Source organism: Episyrphus balteatus, chromosome 4, assembly GCF_945859705.1.
Source record: "Episyrphus balteatus chromosome 4, idEpiBalt1.1, whole genome shotgun sequence".
Classification (NCBI taxonomy): domain Eukaryota; kingdom Metazoa; phylum Arthropoda; class Insecta; order Diptera; family Syrphidae; genus Episyrphus; species Episyrphus balteatus.
In genome coordinates, this window is record NC_079137.1 from 55,137,583 (window position 1) to 55,161,794 (window position 24,212).

At 32.6% G+C, this 24,212-nt stretch overlaps 3 protein-coding genes across 3 annotated transcripts; 2 read left to right on the forward strand and 1 right to left on the reverse strand.

Moving 5' to 3' along the window:
- The first annotated feature begins 455 nt into the window (after positions 1–455).
- LOC129918255 (ADP-ribosylation factor-like protein 1) lies at positions 456–4,506 on the forward strand. The gene is made up of 4 exons (XM_055998686.1): positions 456–657; positions 799–1,015; positions 4,004–4,115; positions 4,191–4,506. Exons 1-4 carry the CDS (start codon positions 654–656, stop codon positions 4,398–4,400), a joined length of 543 nt encoding a protein of 180 aa, XP_055854661.1. The 5' UTR covers positions 456–653; the 3' UTR covers positions 4,401–4,506.
- A 250-nt stretch (positions 4,507–4,756) lies between these two features.
- LOC129918247 (DNA polymerase delta catalytic subunit) lies at positions 4,757–10,372 on the reverse strand. Its single transcript, XM_055998673.1, has 5 exons — positions 10,170–10,372; positions 9,066–10,095; positions 5,881–7,240; positions 5,361–5,822; positions 4,757–5,296 (listed from the first exon to the last, which is right to left on the reverse strand). Exons 1-5 carry the CDS (start codon positions 10,223–10,225, stop codon positions 4,926–4,928), a joined length of 3,279 nt encoding a protein of 1,092 aa, XP_055854648.1. The 5' UTR covers positions 10,226–10,372; the 3' UTR covers positions 4,757–4,925.
- Positions 10,373–16,252: 5,880 nt separating this feature from the next.
- LOC129918251 (palmitoyltransferase Hip14) lies at positions 16,253–24,212 on the forward strand. The gene is made up of 3 exons (XM_055998680.1): positions 16,253–17,759; positions 22,797–23,079; positions 23,143–24,212. The coding sequence occupies exons 1-3, from the start codon at positions 16,533–16,535 to the stop codon at positions 23,517–23,519; spliced, it is 1,887 nt and encodes a 628-aa protein (XP_055854655.1). The 5' UTR covers positions 16,253–16,532; the 3' UTR covers positions 23,520–24,212.

The window sequence follows — 24,212 nt, forward strand, 5'->3', positions numbered from 1 at the left end:
TGAAATATTTGAACAACTTTCACTTAAGAGCCAATTGTACAAACGTGTTTAATTCCTTGGTTCAGGTATATAACTTGCCAAGTTTTGCGGATAAGCTGTGGTTAAACTTTGGTTAAAGCATGGATTTGTTTTTATTAACATATAAGTTGCTGAACTACGGATTAAATATGTGTTTGTACAACTCGACAACTTAAAAAAAATTCCTATACGATTTAACATTGGGCTCCATTTCTCCCAAACCAATTATGACACCACCGATATATAATTTTTTTTTGTCATCCATCGTCGTTGATTTGGAATTCAAATTTCAAGCAACAGTAGCACATTTCAATTTTACCAATCCCAAATTTTATTGATTTTCACTGAACACCGCTTTCTCGATGAAAACGGCCTCGTAGTAAAATTACTCACATGGCAATGCCGTTTTTAAACACATTCGACACGTCATTTGAAATTTTTATCACAAACGTCAAAACTGACAATTTATCGCCGTCAAAATTTTTTGTGGAATGGAAAGAAATAATTTTCGGCATATTTACAACTGAGGAAATCGACAAAAAAAGAAAGAAAATTGAAATTTATTTCACGACAAATCCCCGTAATCTTTAACAGAAATTTAAATTAAATATTGCATTTATAAATTTCTCATTAAAATGGGTAAGATTATCACACAGCACAAATTTGTCCTTTTTTTATTTGAATCAACATGCGAACGCAAAGTGAAGCGAAAAAAAAAATCGAAACAAGGGACAATATAATTTCATTCTTTCACAAATTAATGATCCTTTTTTTTTGCAGGTGGAGTTTTTAGTTATTTTCGAGGTCTCCTTGGATCAAGGGAAATGCGAATTCTTATACTGGGACTAGACGGTGCCGGAAAGACAACAATTTTGTATCGTTTACAAGTTGGCGAGGTGGTGACAACAATTCCAACGATAGGCTTCAATGTTGAGCAAGTCACTTATAAAAATTTAAAGTTTCAAGTTTGGGATTTGGGAGGACAAACTAGTATTAGGTAAGTTTTTCTTTTTTTTAAATAAGTTTATTCTTTTGATTAAAAACAATAGATACATGATTTTGGAAAAGAAAAAATTGAAATGATTCCATTATGAGTCATGGTTTGGTTTCTTAAAACTACCTGATTGCTGCTCTACTTTGAAGTTAAATGTGCTTTTCTTTTGTTATTTGCAGGACATTTTTTTATAGATCGATAAACATCAAAATATCATCATTTTTGTGTTGAATGAAATCATTTTATTCAAGTTGTTGATATATTTTGCCACGCAATTATTTTTTATCTTGCAAGTTCTTACAAACGAAGGGAAGGGTAGTTAACCTTTTGATCTTTATCGACGTGTCAAATCTTATATGCAATTCCTTATAGAATAGGTCCTACATGTAAAATATGTTTTTGTTTTCGGAATGTTTAGCATAGAAAAACTTGTACTGTTTGCAAAACAGAAATTGAATTGAATTTTCATAGATATTCAGAGAACAAAAAATCTTACTCTATACGATTTGTTTCTTTTTTTTTTTTAGTAAATTCTAAATAATTTTGAATAGAAAAAAATAAGGATCGAAATTCCTTATTTTTAGAAGAGATTAAATATTATTCGAATAGGTACAATCAGTGCCGAACCTGGGACTTTTGCCGTCCCAGGAAAATTCAATTTTGGCGCCCCAAACTTAAAAAAAAAAGAAAATCGTACAAATTAAAATTAAAATCTTCTTTTTCAATACGATACAGTTTTTTTCAATGGCAATTGTTGTCATAATTGAGCGTAAATATGATCACAACAAAAACATTCCTGTTAAAAAAAGAGTCAATTTCTTCTATGTCGAAATTATGCTGCCACAAAATCTACTGAGATGTAAAACTGTACCAAGTTCTTAGGCTTGGATTTCAAATTTATATCAATAAAATTTTGATTGTTCTCTTGGCAATTTTTATTTTAATTACCGAATTTAATTGAAAAAAAATTGGTTTGAAGCTAAATAATTAAATATTGATAGCGGTTTGAGATCAGTATGATTTGACGTTTGAACTTCGTCGGTAATTCTTGCTGTTAAAATTGCTTCAAGTTTCTCGCAATCCTTAAAGTCTTTGAAATATCGCAGAGAAAACCTAAGTTTTCGTTCAGATATTGATACTGTCCAAAACACTCGTCAAGAGAAGATAACGTCACATCGATTTCGTAGTAGAAGAAATCATCTTTAAATTTAAATCTTGGATCAATTGATTGAGATTGTTTAGATTTAGACTCATAACAGCGACTACGTAATCGAATGGGACACAATGAAATCTACATGCATAACTCATCTTTGTAGCAATATCTATAGCGTTCTTGTATAATGCTTCTAATAAAGATTTCTCAAAACGGTTTGCCTGAAAGTACTGCCGCAGTTTATCTAAATGTTCTAAGCATGTTTAAAAGTCCATTTTTTTTTTTTTTTTACTGAATCATGAACAACAGTGCAATAGTATATTGATATTAATTAAGATCCAAGGAGGCGCATTTGCCTCCTTGAAGATTTCTACAAATCTTGCCGCCCTAGATGAGTGGCGCCTCAGGCATTTGCCTGTTTTGCCTTAAGGGGGGAAATCCCTCTGGAAGACAGCTTTTTCAATAATTTTTTTTGGAAAACCGAAAGCATTTATTGAAATTTGGAAAAGTATATGATATTATTGACATTATGAAGTATTGATACAATTTTTTTGAAGTAAAATAAAAACAAAATGACGTTTCTACAGCTCTTTAAAATTGGCGTCCAATAAAATATATTTATATGCATTGCATGAACCTAAATTTAGTAAAAAAAAAGTATAAAATAAAAATTAGAGACCAAAAAAACGAAAAAACGATGTTTTTTTATAAAAAAAAAATGTTAAAAAAAATATTTATTGTAAAAATTATACTGAACTTTTAGGTTCATGCAATGGCTAATAAGTTAACGAGTAGTTTGCATTTCATTTCAAGTCGATAGCTTCATTAGTTTTTGAGCTACGTTGCACGGCGCGGAAAAAAAATAATGCAAAAATTAAAAATTCCAGAGGGATTTCCCCCCTTAAGGCAGGTTTGGCACCGGGTACAATTATAATGAGATAGAGTATTATGAAGTCATGGAAATTGATGAAAATCGAATCATATACAATACATCCTACGATTTTTTAATTTGTGAGGAATTTCCTTCCAAAATCATGGTATCACAACGGACCAATGGTCTAAATGTGTCAGTCGTTTTCCATGAGTGTTTGCAAAATTGTTCGTAAAAAATCAGTCAAACTTACTTCTCATTCGATGTTAGTGAGACCATTTTTCCCTTTCCTTCCTCCCGATGATTGCGACGGCCAAATCATGACTTAAAGAAATTTGTCGTCTTATCTCTGTTTGAGGTTTATTTATTTCAATTATTTTTTTTCCTGTCTTGGTTTGGACGTGTGTTTAGGGTCTCAATCCTGTTGAAATATTAAGAAACAACCCTTGACCATAACAGTTTTTTGGTCCAGTCTCTAGGTCTTCTGGCCTACTCTAACGCCGATATAATTCATTCTGGGGGTCTATTACGTAAAACGAAACGAGCGGCAAGTCAACGATACTGAAGTAAACGATAGTCACGACAAAGAGCGATTATGTAAAACGAGAAAGTCGTTTGGCCAAACTAGACCGAAAAAAATATTTTTTTTAGACTCACGTGAATTTTACCAGCAAACGCAATAATATTGTGACAGCTGAACGAAAACAAAAGTCAAACGGTAGGTAAATGGCAGTCGTAAAGATTAACGAGTATCGTTGAAGTAAAACGATTATTGTAATACGTACTCGCATTTCAACGAAAACGAAGTAGTTTTAACGATAATCATTTTACAAAATAAGGCCCCTGGATTAGTTTGGATTAAAAAAAATTTTAAATCCAATCACTCAATCCCATCACTTTTTAAATTATAAACCAATGCTTTTTGAATAACAAAATATATAAACGTTCAATATATTTTTACTTTAAGACCCTATTGGCGGTGTTATTATAGCAACACAGATGCTATTATTTACGTAGTTGATTCGGCAGATCGTGACCGAATTGGTATATCCAAAGATGAATTACTTTACATGCTGAGAGTAAGTATTTTATTTTTTGCTCTTCCTTAATTTTTTCAAACATTTTTTTAATAAAAATATTTTAAATCTTTATAGGAAGAAGAACTAGCTGGAGCGATACTTGTTGTTCTGGCTAACAAACAAGACATGGAAGGATGTATGACCGTTGCTGAAGTACATCATGCTCTTGGTCTTGAACATTTGAAAAATAGAACGTTCCAAATTTTCAAAACATCAGCGACCAAAGGTGAAGGACTGGACCAAGCAATGGATTGGTTATCAAATACATTACAAACCCGAAAATAGCCCAGCTAAGTTTAATACATCAGTTCAAAAATAATTTCCAAAATTACAAAAAAAAAAAGTAATTAAAAATAATAATAATAAACATAAAAAGTAATTTACCCACAAAAAAAAAAAAATAAATAAGAACAAACGTTAAAAAAGAGAATATGACAAATTATTCCAAAACGTTTGTATTATAATTTGTATATTGTCATCATGATGTGTTTTGATGAAGAAAAACTCTTCTTTTTCGTTTTTTCTGTTTAAAGTTTACTTTCAAGTAAAAAACACATTTCTCTGAAAAAGTTAAAAACCAAATTAACAACCGTACAACATACAACAAAAAACAACATCATTGTATTTGTAATAATAAAAAGTTTAGCCTAAACGAAAAACTTATTTAATATTATTATAATAATTATAAAGCAAAACAAAAAAAAAAATGAAAAATAAATCTAAGTTAAAATAAAAAGAAAATAATTCGACAACAAAATTTAAAACAAATCTTAACATAATTTTATAATATCCTTCTTCCAACTATGATGACTACCAAGTTGGCAATCCAAACCGCTGTACTCGTTTCTCTTGAGTGTCCAATTCCATTCGAATTTTTTGTCGCATATAAAAAATGGGACAATCTCGATTCGAACACAATACTTCTTCATGCAAAGATCCCTGACATCGTTGACATTCGGTCCATAACCGCGAAAAATTCTCCTCCAAACTTCGCTTGGCAAAAATTTCCTTTTGATACAACTCGCCCATATTCGGTTCGCAATGTGGACAAAGTGGACTGTTTTCATAACCCTTCGGCATGAGCGCTTTGCAACCTAAACATGCCGATTTCTTAGTCACAAAACCAGCCAATCCACCGACTTTAGATGTCACCATTGTACGAGTTCTTGTATGTTCACCCTCTGGAAAAAGACACAAATCATTCATAAGAGAGAAATGATTACAAGAACAAATAATAAAACTTACTCAATAAAATAGATTCTGCTTTATCACCTAATATTGGTTCAAAAATTCTAAGAAGAGGTTTGGAAAGTTGATTTTCCAAATAGTAATTGGCATCGATTGGTACACAATTTTCCAATACATAAATAGGATCTTCGGCCTTCATGTAGGCAGGTGTATTCTTTGCAGCTGCACATAAAACATACGGAACTCGATCACCCAATTTCGGAGCTGTTCCAGGATCTCGTTTTTTCATCTTGGCAGCCAATTCAACGTGAGCTTGTTTCGCCGCATAATCTGTTTTACTCAATTCTTTGGTAATAACCAATTGTGATATGTCTATGCGATTGCAAAGAAGATCTGATATAACTGTTTTGGCATATTCGACAGCCCCATCTGGATTACGTTCAATTAGAAGTTTTTGTAAGCAAGTGTTCATGAGATTTGCCACCAATGGTGAGTTATCTCTTCGAACAGTTTCAATACCTAAAAGAATAAATTTAATTAAAAATTGTTTAAAGTGGAAAAGAACAATTTGTCAAACCTTTGCAATCCATTTTATCATATTTTTCAGTATTTGTAAAATACAATCCAGCATAACGTTTCTTATTGATAAGCAAATACGGGAAATAGACTTTTTCAAATTCCAACTTAATTGGCCGTACGAATTTCGCACTAACCAATTCGGCTGCTTCTCTACCCAATTCCATGCTACGTTCTAACGATTTTACACCAAAATTTACCATCACAGAATCTGTATCACCATAAATGACAACAGCATCATTTTCATAGCCATTATCACGAGTGTAATGTGCTTCGACTTCATTCTTTGTCAATTCAATCATTGTACGTCCATATGCTGTAACACTGCCAGATATTTCCAAACATGGTAATTTGCCAACTTGTGCTCCAGTAAAACCATATACAGAATTTGCAGAGATTTTCAGTGCCAATTGTCTGCCATCTAAAACACTTCGTTTGAATGGATCAGTTTCAACTTTTAAATCATTTTTGGCTTTTTTTCTTGCTGCAAGTAGAGATTCTAGAATTTCTGGCAGTAAGCCACGACGTATGTTAGATTTGACAAATAAATTATTTGATGGAGTTTTTTCCATGTCATCTTCGATAGATAATCCCAGTTTATCTTTCATATTTGGCTGAACCAAAGTTGTATAACATAAATTGTGAGCCATCATAATACTTGGATATAGAGATGCAAAATCAAGAGTAGAAATAGGATCGGCATAGTAGCCACGTTTGGGTTCAATAACAGTAGCTCCTTCGTATTGTTCGTCAGTTGATTGACTATGATAAGCTGGCATTATGAATCCTTTGGTTCGTGCCTTCCTCAACAACTGACTGAGTACTTTAATTTGTTGACCTCTGGTTAGAAGAGATTCCAGTGTCACACCAGTTACACGAGCCATTTCCATATAATTCACAATTGACATGAGTTTATTGAGCAATCTCAATGGAAGGTAGGCATCTTTTAGACAATACATAGCCAATCGACGACGTGTTTGTTCATTTTCATTCTGCAAATCTGTAATTATACTATGATGGACGTCTTCTTTTTGTTCTTGTAAAAAATGATAACTGACAGCGTTTAGAGTGTATGAACGTAATTTATAATCTCGTAACAAAACAAATAATAAATCAAATGGTACACGGCCTTCAAAATTGACATATTTGTTTTCTCGTCGTCCCATTTGTTTAGATTGTAAAACTTGATCTTTTATCACTGATCGTATGTTTTTAATACGGCCCAGATATTCGAAGCCTTTTACTTTCAAGTGTTGAGCTCTATTCAAGAGATAGGGAATGTCAAAGTTATTAATGTTGTAGCCAGTTAATATGTCGGGATCTACTTCGCGTACAAAATTTGACCATTTTTCTAGAAGTTCCTGTTAATGAATAAGTTGAAGTTATTATTGAGATATGCGATTTTAGTAGGTTATAGTGAATAAGTAAAAAAAACGGACTTCAAGCCCTGGCTCTCAAAATCATTTTCAAAGTGATATACAATATTTTCAGCTGAAAGCGAGGCATGTAGACAACTGCTAAATGCCCCAAATAAGAATCTATCCAATCAATCAATTTGTCTGCATTCTGAAATTCACTAATCGGCACGAACCAGTGTCGCTATGCAAGAGGTAAGTTAACTATAGACTAAACCTTCGCACCCAATCAAATTCTAGAAATTCGAAACCCAGCATTATTTGGTAGACATCAAAGCTCAATATGGTATTATTCATCATCGCTATCGTTTTATGGGAATGGTTGAGTTCGGAATTCCTGAAAGTCTGAACCTAATACTTCCGCAGATACCAATTCACTAGCACTCCGTAAAAGCACTGTTAAAAAAAGCCATTTCGAGGGTTTAAATCTGAAATCAGCATGGGATCAAAAAGAAAACTTTACAGTTTCTTCATCAATTTATATGCGGGGTTCAATACGATAGAAAGAAAAGCACTAATGCTAAAGCTGTGTAATAAAGCAGTATCGTGGAAGTTTTTGAATGTTTTGGAGCATCTCTTTAATTCAACAACTTCTGCTATCAAGTTTGGGAGCAAGTCTCCGGACCAGTTCAAAGGAGAAACAGAAATGAAATAAGAATGTAATTTGAGTCCCCTATTATTTGCTCTATTCAAAGATGACTTAGAAGAAATATTACAAGGTGGAGCCCGTGATCTTATATAGTTCTTATCAATTTAAATACTCATATTCGTCTAAGATATAGTGGTGCTAGTGGAGTCGCCTGGATCAATAGATTTAAGTACTAGACAAGGAGTGTTTCATTGTAGCCGAAATAAAGCGTGAAAATTTGGAAATGAAAACATCGAAGTCGTTAAGGAAAACGACTACGTATCTTGCTGTGCGGATATCAAAAAACCCAAATTGAAAAATTTATGAATTCGATAAGTAGGAGATACCCAAGCACGCCTTAAGCACAACATGAAGCACGGGGATTAATTGTGAGGATTTAGACTAAGAATCCAAATATCGTATTTTTGAAACTAAAGCTATAATTTCCTATGCAGCTCAAGTTTGGGGGCAAAAAGCACCCTGCACCTCTTGAAAGCGCAGTAAATATCAGCCACATAATCTCATCGCCTCGACCAAGTAGCGAGTAGCAAAGCTAGAAAAAGCCATATAACCCAAACACAAGAAAATCTGAAGATGCAGTTGACACATTTTTGCCAAGATTGCAAAAAATGAGGCAGTTGGAATACGTCACGAACTGATAAAGTCAAATACGAGAACACTGATAAGAAGTACAATAATCTTTCGATTGAACCTGAAAAGTCCGCTATGAGAAATAGATTTGAAGAGGAACCAAATATGCCCTCCATGAGCATTAAGCGGACCAGGACTGATTCGTAATCTTAAACCCGATGATTTAGAAGCAAAAACAGGAGGTCTTATCTCCTGAGGAGAATTTCAAATCAACTTTATAGTTACCAATGATAGTGTTAAAATGGAAAAACTATAAGAAAAGGACATGTCAAGTTCCGGAACTAATTCCTAACAAACACAATTGATGAATTTTCTAATCATATCAGATTAAATTGAAAAAAATTAGAATCTTAACGAAATTAGTAACATTAGTGAGACATAGCAATTTTCGTCAAGACTTTCGATATCGGTGATAATAAGGATGAAAAGAACAGAGCTTAAATGGGTGAAATGTAGTAATGTATGTATAAAAAAAAATCATATAAAACTCACCGTTTCCTTCTTCGAACATAAAACCTGCGATCCCACAATTGGAGCACATGTATTCAATGTAAATACATTTCGTATAAATGGCTCCTGTTCTCCTTGTCGAATACACATATTAGCAATTTGAATAACTGGATCAACTTTAGCTTCAGGGAAAATTCCCTTCCTTCCAGCACATTCAATATCAAATGATAGTATTCTAAACGGTGCCACCTTCGCCCATTCCCCTTCCGGTTCGTGAGCAATAAATTTATCAAAAGCAACATCAGCTTCAATTTGACATCTCGATTCTGGAATTGGTTTAGAGTTTTTACTTCTCAATCGCCAACATCCAGCTGGCAATTCAATCCAACTACAACCAACAACTCCAGTGTCAACCATAAATCGAATATCAAAATCTATGTTACTTTCGTAACCTCGACAATCTTGAAAATCAAAATCTGAATAAACAATTTCTTTTTCCAATAGTCTTTTGGCAGCGGCAATTAATTTAGGCATTGCCATTGTTATTTTTATAAATTCTTTCTTCTCGTCACCCTGATAACCCATTATGGATAACTTTTCGACAATTTCGACCTCGAGGACAGCCTCTTGGATATTGTCTTTATTACTTCTCATATCGGCTAAAACCGACTTGTCTAAAGCAGCTCTAAATTTATGACAATGACTATTATTAAAGCCACGAGGTGCAGCCATATAAAAATATGGACAAAACCCATGGACATGACAACACACAGAATTGCCTTCCATTGTAACACCATACATTCGTATGACAGGAACTGGTGGCAATTGTGATCCGGGCATTCCCGGCAAAGGTGTTCCAACATAATTTTCAACATCAATTTGTTGAAAAACTAAATTATCTAAATCGGGATTTAAATCGGGTGGATCAACACGTGACCATTTGGCACAGGTTTGTTGATTTTCTGGACCTTCTCCAAGGAGTAATGTTGTATCGATTTCATCGGTGCCTTCGAAGGCAGCCAGCTCGGCTTCGAATTGGCTGCCGAAATCTTCTTCGTCTTCGTCAAAGTTGCTAGAGTGGAGAATAATGTAGATGGTTGTAGATTGTTATTGAATTCTTAATAGTTTTTGGGAAGTTTTACTTACCGTGGTTTTTTTGGATAGTTGCCACCTTGTACAATGGGTTTTCTTTTTGCATTCATTTTTTTTATTAATTAATTGTTAAATATTTGAGAAAATTAAAATAAAAAAAAAATGCAAACATAAATTTTTGGTTTGATGGCGCAATTTAAATACAGATCACCGGTTTTTTTCTTATTGCTTGCAAAAATGTGGAATGTCAAAGGAAACAAAAAGAAAAAGAAAATTATTGTGAATGAATCTTGAGTGGAAAAGAGAAAGTGTTTGGTAAGGCTTTTGTCACACTTTTTAATTTTTATTTGCTAGATATTTTGTTTTTCAGATCTTGTAAAAAATAAATTATTTTGTACAGAGTTCAGTTGAAAGAAAAGTGGGATTTTAAGGCCCTTATGAAACTTTTTTGTTTCAGATTTTGTAAAAAAAAACCATTTTAAGCCTTAACTACATTGGCTCAAAAAGTGAAAAAGTACAAAAGTAAAAATTTTCAAAGGCATTTTTGTATAGTTTTTCGGGCTGGAAAATTAAAACAAATGATACAGAAAGCTTATTTTTTTGCCTAAAAAACAATTTGTATACTCTTTTTCACAAAACAATTGCGCTAGCCAGAAAAAAAAAATATTTTCACTTTTGTACTTTTTCAAAAAGTGGTGTATGTCAGCTATTACATGAAGCCTCAAGAGGCGCGCGTCTTTTCAAAACTAATGAGTGCAAAAGAGAAAGAAGATAAAACAAAAAATTATCCGACCGGAGAGTCGTGGGCAAAAATTCTGAGACTCTTTTTTGACGTTTCTTTTTCCACTCTTTCTTTTTTCAACATTCCCTTTCATTTATTTTTGCTTCTTGGTGGAACAACAACAATACTTAAATTAAAAGAGAAATGTCAAATTTGAGTCTTTGACTCAAGAGGCGTCGTGTAATAGTACGCGCCTCACAGAATGATTATCAAAAGAAAATTCGAAAAAAGAGTCAAGCCTCTTGAGGCTTCATGTAATAGCTGACTATGTAGTTAAGCCTACTACTTGTTTTGTGCTGTACTTCTTTCATGAAAACGAAATTCCGATGGAGATTGCCGATAAGGAGAAAAATTCCCGGGAGAGAAAACCTACTCCCGGGGATATTTCTCACGTGAGATTGACGATAGGGCTGATTACAAATTTTTCCCGAAATCTGTAAATGGATTTTGAGTGGAAAAGAAAAGTGGTTTTTAGGCCCTTATAACACTTTTTCAATTAATTATTTGTTAATTTTTTTTTTTAAGATCTTGTAAATAAAAATTACCTTGCACAGTTTTTTCCAAATCTGTGAATGGGCCTTGAGTAAAAAAGAAAAGTGGTTTTTAAGGCCCTTATTTTTCTAAATATTTTTTTAAGATCTTGTAAAAAAAATCACTGCTCAGTTTTTCCCAAAATCTGTGAATGTGTCTTGAGTAAAACAAATTGGTTTTTAAGGCTCTTATATGACACTTTTGCAATTAATTATTTGCTAAATATTTTTTTCAGATCTTTTAAAAAAAAATTGTACAAAGTTTTTCCCGAAAATCTACCTTCGGGCAAAAGTACAAAGTAAAAATATTTTTTTCTTGAAGTTAACTTCTTTTTTGGCGTTGGATTATGAAAATTTACTTTTCGAAAAAGAAATTACAAGGGGATTAACAAGTAGCACCATCTAGTGCTCATATAATAAGCCCTGTTCCTAGGGATGCAAACGATACATCGATGTTTTCAAAACATCGATGTTTTTGTGAAAAACATGTATACATCGATGTTTCTCAAGCCGATACATCGCCGATACATCGCCGATACATCGACGCTAAATTTGCAAAACATCGACATCGTTCATTTTGTTACTTGTTTTTCTTTTTTTGCATAATAACAGAACTTGAACTCTCAAACTCAATCTTTTTTGTCTAGTGTTCAAAGCTTCAAAGTTTTGTCTGAGAGAGATGCAGATGATTAGGATTTTGATATATGGAAATATCAAAAATAACTACCTCTCATCTCCTGTTACACCAATTAAAAGTGACGCAATTTTGTTTTGGCAAGATATGAAAACTCTTTTTCCAAAACTTGCACTGGTTCAAATGGTATATCTTCCCATCGAAGTTACGTCTGTTCCAACGGAACGTTTGTTTTCGGAGGCTGGGGCAACCATCACCCAGGAAAGAAACAGGCTTCTGGGCACTAGACTGTCCAAACTTCTTTTCCTGAACTCAATTTCTGAATTACTTTCTACCAAATAAATAAACAATGTTAATCCAATGTAAGAAATAATGAGCTCCGTTTGCTTCCCAGCAAACGCAGAACTACAGAAAAAACCGGTGAAATATGTACGTAAAAGAAGTACTTCTTTTCCACTGAAAAAAGATAGGAGCCCGGGAAAAAACTCAGTTATATACTTTCTGTATATAAGAATACGTGAAGCAGCTATCTCTTTCTTGCATGTAAGATGAAATAAATTTCCCCTCCATTAATAGTACAGACAAATGTACTTCAAAAGTGCATCAGCGAAGCACTTCTGGAAGTGGTTCTGATGTACATTTTGCAGTACTTTTTTACCTACAGAAAAAAGCACTGAAACTTGTACTTTTAAAGTACTTATTTGGAGCACTTTCATGGGTTTATATCCGTACTGCTAAAATCCATATTTTAATTTCATCTGAAAATAAAAAAATCTTCAAAACAAACAAACAATTCTTTTAAACAACTATTATTTAATATTTTATTGGAAAAACACAAAATAGTTTTTTTTTTGAAAACAAAATACATAAAAAAAGATCCTTGGGCACGCCACTGTGGCCTGGCCAGTTGAGAAAAATGAAAAAAAAAAAATACTCTGCAGTCTGCACTTTGGTGGTAGTTTTTGTATCTTGTTTTGACTTTTTTTTTCTAAATGCTCAAGGCTGAAGCTGCTGTAAACTCAGTCAATGATGTCTGGAATTGATCGCCACTAAAAGACAGAAAAATCAACAACTTTATAATTTATCAATTTTATAATCAGCATACCTTTATTTTCCAAATCAATTGGTGGTTGTTTTTGTGTCATTTTTTTTTCTAAATGCACAAGGCTGAGGCTGTGCATTTTGATGGTGGAAATGGTGGTGGAATTTATGTGGCGTGCCGAAGAATTTGTGCGGTAGATTGTTTTTTTTTTTTTAAATAGTTTTCACAAATAACACTGAGAAGATTTTATTTATTTTTTAAGTTAAATTGTTCTATTTATCTATCAAATGGAGCACAGAAATGTTTTTTTTCTTAACGAATATGTTGCTGCGGCTATCAAGGTTTCACTAGAAAATATAAAATGCAGGAAAAGTCAAATCAATGGCGCGCCGCCAATACAAAAGAGACAAAACTTTGTGCATTGCATACATCGCTCTCTTTTCCTCCCATTTACCAAAGAGTTTATTTTTTTCAGGAGAAACAAAACTACAATATTTTGAGGGGAGAGATTTTGGTAAATAAGGAAACACATACACCTACAAAGTATAGACTTTGTTGGTGGTTGTAATTTCCCCTAAACTACTGAGGTTTGGTTTGCAGGGTTAGAATTGATAGTATTTATACAGGGTGTTCCACAGTCACCGCCCCAAATGAAAACCATGAATTCCTGAGGTCATTTTAAGTCGAAAAACTTAAGAGTCAATTTTCTCGTTTTCGTCCAGTTTTCGAGTTACCACGGTTTTTATGATTTTTGCTCTCTTGTCATTTAACTGGCCTTATCTTTGCCAAACTACGTTTGATTTGAAAGATTTTTTTTACAACCAATCAAGAATTTATTACAGTTTGTCTCAAAACTTTTTTTTCTGCGGACAACCGTTTCTCCACAATTTTGGATCAAACTCAATTTTCTTTGTTTTTTAAGTTGTTTTTTACACTTTCATATCATTTTAGTCAAAAAAAACACGTTAATGAGTATTAATTTGTTGTGCTTTTTATTAAAGCCCAGTTTATTTTCATAAAAAAAATAAGTTTTATTTCATAAAAAAGGCTACTGAAAGTAATTAAAAAAAAAAATAAACAAACTGAGTGAATTAAAAAAAAATAATTTTTAAATAAAAAATTAATTTAAATGAGTTAAAAACTTTTTCTGAGCTATTGTGGTTAAGAAAAGAACAAATAGATAAAGCTCAGAAAAAGTTTTAATTCATTTAAATTAATTTTGTATTTAAAAATTTTTTTTTAAATTCACTCAGTTTGCTTATTTTTAATTACTTTCAGTAGCCTTTTTTATGAAATAAAACTTATTTTTTTTATGAAAATAAACTGGGCTTTAATAAAAAGCACAAAAAATTTATACTCATTAACGTGTTTTTTTGACTAAAATGATATGAAAGTGTAAAAAACAACTTAAAAAACGAAGAAAATTGTGTTTGATGCAAAATTGTGGCGAAACGGTTGTTCGCAGAAAAAAAAGTTTTGAGACAAACTTAAACTGTAGTAAATTCTTGATTGGTTGTAAAAAAAATCTTTCAAATCAAACGTAGTTTGGCAAAGATAAGGCCAGTTAAAGGACAAGAGAGCAAAAATCATAAAATCCGTGGTAACCTCTTAAGTTTTTCGACTTAAAATGACCTCAGGAATCCATGGTTTTCATTTGGGGCGGTAACTGTGGGCAGGGGCGTACACTCCTTTGGGGCAAGCGGGGCGGTCGGTGCCCCGGGGCCCCCGACCGACCCCAGGGCCCCCACTGGAAACAATGCAGAGAAGGAAACTGTTAGTATAAATTGAGTTACGAAGTAACCAGGGAGACAAATTATGTCATTCAGTGTAATGTATAATGCATTGGTAGCCACACAATATATGTATATTGATTTTAAAAAAAGGTTACCCCAGGGGTCCCAAAAAAAATAAACTGCTTTTTTAAAAGAAAAATTATAATTTTATCATAGGGCCCCAAAAAATATTACTTGAAAAATATTTGCCACCACAAATAATACATTAGGGGCCCCAAAAAAGCAAAAAAATATTATTTGAGGATCCTCAAAAGTGGTTCAAAACAATCAAATGGAAAATTAAATATAAATTCAGGGGCCCCAACATAAATACATCAGGGCCCAAAATAAAAACATTACGTTATTGGTGGTATTCCAAATATTACTTCAGAACAGAGGCCCCAATACCTATTAATTCTTGGCTCCAAAAAAAATTTTAATATATTTTAGGGGCCTCTAAAGCACTTAATTTTGGGGTTCTAAAAATAATTTTTCAGAGGCCCCAAAATAAAAAAAATTATTCCTGATGATGGAAAATAAAATATGTATTACTTCAGAACACAGGCCCCAAGAACTATCAATTCTTAGCTAAAAAATTTTATTTTAGGGGTCTCTAAATATTTAATTTTGGGGGCCCCTAGCACAAGTGTTTACTACTTTTATGAGAGACATTTTAAGTAAGTATAGCAAAGTGCATTACGAACATATTAAAACATTAAAATAAACCTAAAAATAAATAAGCCATACAAAAAAAAACGTATGGCGTATACGTAATTTTTTTTGTAACTAAGGTTCCCCCAAATATCAAAGGGGCCCCAAAGTTTAGTCTTACCCCCGGGCCCCGGCGACTCAACGTACGCCAGTGACTGTGGGACACCCTGTATACTATAAATAAAAACGAAAATTGTATTAAGAAAATATGTTTCATTTTGTTGATAAATTTTTCTGTTTTGTGGTACCTTAAAACTGAATTCAAGTTAGGTTTTTGGGTTTTAAACAGATAAGACATACAAATTTTGTTCTTTAGATACAGTAGATCGTATTTATGTCCAACAACAAAAACATCGGAAAAACATCGATGTATCGAAGATAGAACCGATGTTTTTTTAACATCGATGTTGTAAATAAAACATCGATGTTTTCAAACATCGATGTTTTTTTTAACGATGTTGCATCCCTACCTGTTCCTTTGGGAGTTGGCAAAGTACTACTAGTAGTTTACTTTCCATTTTTGTATATTTTTCTCACAATCCATACCCCCTATTGTGATTATATTCCTAAAGCAAAAAATATATAACACCCCTGTATAATAAATATTCACAAAATTCTTATCAAACTATTGTGACCCAATCTGACTCATACGAATCTGTCAAAAAAAACGAAAAATCAACCCCTAGTGATTTGTCTGTCATTTCGATTTTCCTGTGCTCCTATTAAAAAAAATAAAATATAAAAATTTTCACTTTTATTTTTCATGGAAAAACTTGATAACAAAACTTTACAATAAAATACAAAATTAATTTCCCAATTTACCAACATAAAAAAACCAACACTCTAACTAGTGCTCGGAACTAGCCCCCCCAAAATATAGTTCACACCACAAAAAAAACTTTATGTTTGCGTTTTGTGTGTTTTGGGTGAAAAATTTATATTATTAAATGTATAAGAGCGCATGCAATGCAGCGACAACGGGCTCGTGCGCTGAGCCCGATCACGACCACCAACGTGAATCGGCTCTCATATCGCAAGAGCCCCCCACAGCACCAATCGAGCCCGATTACAGTGGCTTCGATATAGTCAAGGCAACACAATACGGTGCTATTGCCCGTGTCAAAGAACTCGTCGAAGCTGGTTGGGATGTCAACCAGCCCGACAGTGAGACTGTCACACTTTTACATTGGGCATCGATAAACAATCGTCGCGATATAATTAAGTACTTCCTAGAAAAGGGTGCTAAAGTCGATGCCATTGGCGGAGAACTTAATGCAACACCTTTGCACTGGGCCACACGCCAAGGTCATTTGGGTGCGGTGGTTCTATTAATGGCCGCTGGCGCTGATCCGAAGATCAGAGATGCCGAAGGTTGCTCTTGTATTCACATTGCAGCCCAATTCGCTCACACTGCTTTGGTAGCGTATTTCATAGCCAAAGGCGTGGATCCTGATTCACAAGATCGTGGCGGCATGACTGCATTGATGTGGGCTGCCTGGAAGGTTTGTGCTCTGGATCCAGTGCGTCTTCTATTAACTCTGGGAGCGAATCCGGCAATAGTTGATTATACCCATGGCAATACGGCATTGCATTGGTCGATCTTGGCACGCAATAGCACTGCCATTAGTACGTTAATATTGAAAGGGAAGAGTAGTTTGGATGCACCTAATTTGCGAGGTGACACTCCACTCTCGATGTTAGATTCTCAAACTGGCGCAATATGGATTAGTCAGAAAGTAATGGAACGTGTTCGTGAATCGTCACAAGCAGTATTGCGTCGCAGTTTGATATCCCGCCTAAAAAATGACAAACGTCTGCGATGGTGGACAATGGCAGCATCGCCTTTCCTCGCTTTTTATTTAGCTGGAATTGTATTTGCGGCAAATACTCTATTTATTATTAAGTTCTTCCTGTTGGGTTGTTTGTATGCAACTTTTCATTCGATTGGCAAGGCTCTGTTTGATGATCATTTGATGGCGTTGTTGCCGTTGAGTGTTTACTTGGCTACGAAACTATGGTTTTATGTAACTTGGTTGACTTATATTGTGGATGCGGTATCGACAACGGCAACACTTGGATTTTTGTTCTGCTCGGGATTGTTATGGGTGTGTTTTTTGAAGTCGTGGAAGGGTGATCCGGGAGTTATTAAACCAACACAAGAACAACGATTTAGGGTGAGTATAATTGAAGTTGAACTTTAATGCGTAAAATTAAAAATACGCAATTTAATTTAATTTAAATTTTATAAAACGCAAATTATGTGATAGATTAAAACTAAGTCATATACTACATAGGTCAAACAGGTCAACCGTTTCGAGTTCATTACCAGCTTCTGCTTATTTTTCATAGGTATGATACTTCAGACATAATGCACGGTACTGTTGCCAATTAAATTGAATAGGCATACAGAACTTAAAATGTTTGTGATTTGGTAGAAAGATTTTTGAAAACTTTTCATATGATAATAGGTTTAGGTTTGCGTTTCTCATAGATTTAATCAGAAAATTATGAAATCAAAAAGATTTTCCTAGAGACAAGGCTTCCTTTTTGAAGGCTCAAATTTATTGAAGACTTTATATTTTTTGTATACAAGAATATTAAGTTAGGTTTTGGCAACTTTATCCTAAAATTCTCACTTTTACCCAGCATATAGCTGGGTAAAAGTGCGAATTTTAGGATAAAAAAAAACTTAAAGGAAAGGTGGTAGCAAAAAAAACTTCTAAGTATGTATTTTAATAGACAGGTATGTAATGCTGTTTACCCTCACGCCACTGAAGAGTGAACTCGAAATGTACCCTTTTTACTTGCGGTATATCGGTATATTCTTCATTCTGCCACGGAGGACTATACTGCGGTATATCATGGGCACAAAGCCAAAACCACGGAACTACAAAATTTTAGTTTTGAGAAAAACGTCACATGTGCACGGACATTGATAATTTATTCTGCTAGGAAACAGATAGAGGATTGGGGTCGACGCAGTGAATAGAGAGACCCATTGCAAGTTAAATGACGCATTAAAGGGAAAATGTCCAAAAATGCAGATTCGCGGTTTTGGCTTAGTACCGATACCGACGATATGAAGGATAGGGCAGGTTTAGGATTCGTTAAAAAAAATCGAACTCGAGATAACAATTATGTCGTTTTCTATTGACTTTTGAGATTTTTGTGTAAAATTCTCAGATTTTCCACTGCAAATAGAATATGAAATCTAGTTTTGTAATTGTGTGCGAAATCTGTGCGTATAAAAAAAAAATAAAACAACAACAAATGTTCAGACAAATGTCAAACAGAGGAGTGTGTGTGAAAGTGCGTGTGTTTGTATGCGTGAATCTTGATAAAAATCCAGAATCATGTCGAATTCCTTTCAATTTTTTGAATCGCCTCAAAAAAATCGAATTTTTGGTGTTAAAAAGGAACATGAAAACAGACCGAATTCTTTTTGCGATTGTATGTGTGTCATTTGACAACAATTTTTACACGAACGTCAAGCTGAAACCAAAACAATTTCTGCAAAATAAAACCAGAGATTCCTTTGATCAATAATTTTGTTTATTTTCTTCGGTAATATAAATTTATTTTAATCAGAATCAAAGGGAAATTGCAGTTATTACTAAGATCTGAGTGAAGATGAAGTAGAAAATTATTATTTTGGCCGTATGCTGTGGTTTTACAGAGAAAAAAATTTCTGACGACAATTACGAGAAGAAAAGTCACAGTAATTTGACTTTTTCATAAGAACTATGCCAGGAAAAATATATTTTGATCGCACATTGTTTTTTTTTATTTATTTTATATTTTTCCGCAATAAAAATACGATATTCTATTGAAATTTACTCTTTATTTGAAGTTGGTGTTCTCAAATGAACAAACAACATGAAAAAAAACTTTCAGCTTGACGTTTGAGAAATGTCAAATGTTCCAAGTGTGTGTGCAAATCCGTGTAAATCTCTCAAAAAAGAAGGATTAAAAAAAATTCGAATTCTGCTTCGTTTGAGGCGAATTTTTTTTCTATGGAACATGATTTTCAGAAAAAATTCGCTTCGAGATCGCCGAAAATTCGATTTTTCAATTGAAAGGAATTCGACATCAGATTCTTGAATCTCAGATTCATTTTTTTGTCATTTTTTTGAATCTCAGGACGCAAATAGATCATGAAATCTGAAATTTGTCCACTATTTCCCCTCTTCACCCCCCCTTTCAGCTGTCAAATTCACAAATCTCATTCTGAGATTCGTCAATAGAAAACGACATTAGACATGAAATTCTGTCATTCTTTCTGTATGTCTGTCTATATACCTCTATCTCGAACTGCAGCCTAAACCACTCAAGCGATTCAAACTTCGTGATTCTTAAGAAGATATTTTTTAAAGATAAAATTAATCGTATCTGCCAAAATGTAAAATTAACCAACAAAATGATAAAAGTTGTTTAGATTTTTATCTTTATTCATTAGATAAGTTATAATTTTTTCTATTGGAAATACGGACATGACAATGCTGCCGTCTGCCGGAAATGACGTTTCAGTAAAATAAATAAAATTATATAAAGAGAAGATGTATCAAAAAGATTTACAATAAATTTGAAATAATAAATTACAAAAATAAATATTATGAAAAGTTGTTTAATTCAAAAACAGATCTAACGATTTTTATTAAAAAAAAAAGAAAGTACGGTTCAACTTTTGATATAAAGCTATTTGATATAAAGCTATTCGACTGTTATTTACGGTTGACGGTACCTGATATATGTAATCAGATTGCTTTTTTTTGCTTCCAGATTGCCAATTAAAAACGCCATTAGAATAATTTTTATTCGTCTCTGAAAGAAGCAGATAGTTTTATTCTAATGGCGTTTTTAATTGGCAATCTGGAAGCAAAAAAAAGCAATCTGAATGCGTTCAATTGGGCAAAACTGACAGTTCTGATTCTAAAAAAAAGAGAATTTCTCTTCTGGTTTTAAAAAACAGAATCAGAAGCAGAATCACTCACACATTTATAGATTTAAATGTAAGCAGTACAAAATGTTTGCAGCACAAATACAAATGAAATTTGGCGCGAATACACATATATGTGAAACATGTTAAACTCAAGCAATACATTCACACCAAACTTCAGATTCTTCGGAATAAAAAAAAACTGTTCAATTGGGATTCCGAATCGAAGAACAATTCCGGATTGCCAATTAAAAACGCCATAAGAAATAAGCTAGATCTGCTTGTTGAAAAATTGATTTTTTCTCTATTCTTAGGAATAAGTACTAAATGATTACACTGTGCTACAAAATAAAAAAAAAAAAATACACCCGAGAAATAACATAGTGTAGGCTGTTCGTATGGTCGAATAATGCATAAAAATATTTTTGTTATATTTTTGGAACCCTCCATTTTTTTTTATTTACAAAAAACCATTTTTACAGACCTTACGATGTAATCTATCAATATTTCAGTCATTTTTCTAACAACTCTCAATATGTTATATGTTTTTGGAAAGAGGATTTCCAGACCTTTTGAATGATGTATATAAGTCTATTGTTTAAACAAATTAAGTGTAGGTTTTTATCCCACAAATCTTGAAAAAGTGATTTTTTTCCAAATTTTTTCAACTTTACCCAATTTTTTTTGCAAAATAAAACAAACAAAAAAATAAAGTAAGGTTATATTCTGAAAGAATATACATTTAGGCACAAATTGGCGTATTTTTTTTATTGAATTTGACCAAAACTGCGGAATCTATGCTATTTTTTCGTAAATAGAAAATAAGGTTTTTCATGATGTGAATTGCAAGGTGCACAATAGGGTGTTCATTATTTTAAAATAATAAGAATTTCTATGCTCCTAGGATCTTATATGGTTGGAAATAAACTAAAAAAAATATTTTCCAAGTTTCAAGTCTCTAACTTAATTCTAACCTGTGCCGCCAAGCGGTTGAAGTTTCTTATGGGAATAACTTGGGGTTTCTTGGACCTTGTTCGATCAATTTTAAATTCCAGCCAAACCATTCCTTCAAAAAATTTAAAACTTTACAGACTCAAATTTAATAAGTGTAGCTATCATGTGAAAATTTTTCAGATTTGTAATTGTTATAATTTTAGAGATTTAGCTTGGTAAAAAAAGTCATTTTTTCAGACTTTTTCAAAAATTGCTTTTTACACGTTTAATGCAAAAAATTTAAAAAAACATACATTTTTATTCACAAATAAGCGTCAATAAAAAATGTATGTTTTTTAATTTTTTGACATTAAACGGGTAAAAAGCGATTTTTGAAAAAGTCTGAAAAAATGACTTTTTTTACCAAGCTAAATCTCTAAAATTATAACAATTACAAATCTGAAAAATTTTCACATGATAGCTACACTTATTAAATTTGAGTCTGTAAAGTTTTAAATTTTTTGAACGAATGGTTTGGCTGGAATTTAAAATTGATCGAACAAGGTCCAAGAAACCCCAAGTTATTCCCATAAGAAACTTCAACCGCTTGGCGGCACAGGTTAGAATTAAGTTAGAGACTTGAAACTTGGAAAATATTTTTTTTAGTTTATTTCCAACCATATAAGATCCTAGGAGCATAGAAATTCTTATTATTTTAAAATAATGAACACCCTATTGTGCACCTTGCAATTCACATCATTAAAAGCCACATTTTCTATTTACGAAAAAATAGCATAGATTCCGCAGTTTTGGTCAAATTCAATAAAAAAAATACGCCAATTTGTGCCTAAATGTATATTCTTTCAGAATATAACCTTACTTTATTTTTTTGTTTGTTTTATTTTGCAAAAAAAATTGGGTAAAGTTGAAAAAATTTGGAAAAAAATCACTTTTTCAAGATTTGTGGGATAAAAACCTACACTTAATTTGTTTAAACAATAGACTTATATACATCATTCAAAAGGTCTGGAAATCCTCTTTCCAAAAACATATAACATATTGAGAGTTGTTAGAAAAATGACTGAAATATTGAAAGATTACATCTTAAGGTCTGTAAAAATGGTTTTTTGTAAATAAAAAAAAAATGGAGGGTTCCAAAAATATAACAAAAATATTTTTATGCATTATTCGACCATACGAACAGCCTACACTATGTTATTTCTCGGGTATATTTTCAGTGTCGCACCGTGTTATTTAACTGACTATTGAAAAATTGGCCCTTAGTATATTTTATTTTTATATTGAGTAATTTAAATTTTTTTCAATTTTTTTCCATTTTCAGACCATTGTAGAGCTTTCCGAACGTGGTGGAATTGGTTTTGAACCATCTTCCTTTTGCTCGGCTTGTTTAGTCAGAAGACCAATTCGCTCCAAGCATTGTAGCGTGTGTGATCGATGTGTTGCTCGTTTCGACCATCACTGTCCATGGGTGGGCAATTGCATTGGCCTAAATAATCACACCTACTTTATGGGATTCCTATGGTGCTTGTTAATAATGTGCGGTTGGATGTTATACGGTGGAGCTAATTTTTATGTTAACGAATGTCACGTTTCTCTAAATAACGGTAAAGTATATAAAATATTTAAATACTGTAAAAAAATACAATTAATTATTTTTTTTTTTTAAGATTTCCTCGAAAGTTTAAATGACATTGGCAATTGCAATGCATGGGTCGGTTGGGTAATGGCAAATGCTTTGCTTCATATGTCCTGGGTGATTCTATTGACAGTTTGTCAAACCTATCAAGTTATTTGCCTTGGCATGACCACCAATGAACGAATGAATCGTGGCAGATATCGTCATTTCCAAGAAAAGGGTGGCAAAAGTCCCTTCACTCGTGGACCGTTCCATAATTTAATTGACTTTATTGGTTGCTCTTGCTTTGGACTCTTCCAGCCACAAAAAATCGATTGGATGCAATTTTTCGAATTCGAAAAGGGCATCGAACACGAACCATTGCTGTGCGGTGGTGGTGCAACAGAAAGTAACTATCAGTATGTGTAAAACTTATTATAAACTCATGAAAACGGTTTAAAAGACATTGACATTTAAATTGCTACTTGTCAAGGACAAAGGAGACGTTGCACTCTCAGTGTAAGAACTAAGGTAAAAGGTATTTTAAAATTAAAATATTATAAATAACAATATAAAATAATAAATTAAAAAAAGTAAAAACAAACAAAACAAAAACAACAACATCAAAAAATGTTAATAACATCCATTTTTATTATTCAGTTTAGAGTTTCGAGTCTTCGTAATACAAAAAAAAAAACAAACAAACAAACTTATGTTGCATTTGTTATAAAACGTAATAATTCAGGTGTCTATAATCATTCTCAAATATTTTATTTATATTTCTTCCATTTTTATTAATTTGCTAAATACTGTTTCCCTCTTTTGTTATATGTGTAGCAATGTAGCATCATATCATTTGTAAAGTACCTATATACAATTTATTATTATCTTTTTGTATGATTAACCCCAGCGATTTTTAGTTTTTTTTCTTTATTCTTTTTTCAATTTCTTTTTAAGTGTGAAAAAGAAATATTTAAATTTACATTTACACTCATTAAAATATCGTAAACAAATAACAAAAATCGATTTCATTTGATTGTAAATATCTTAAAAAAAAAAAAAAACAAAAAGAAAAACAAAACCCCTATTGTACAAAGAAGTGATTTTTTTAAATTTTCGTTT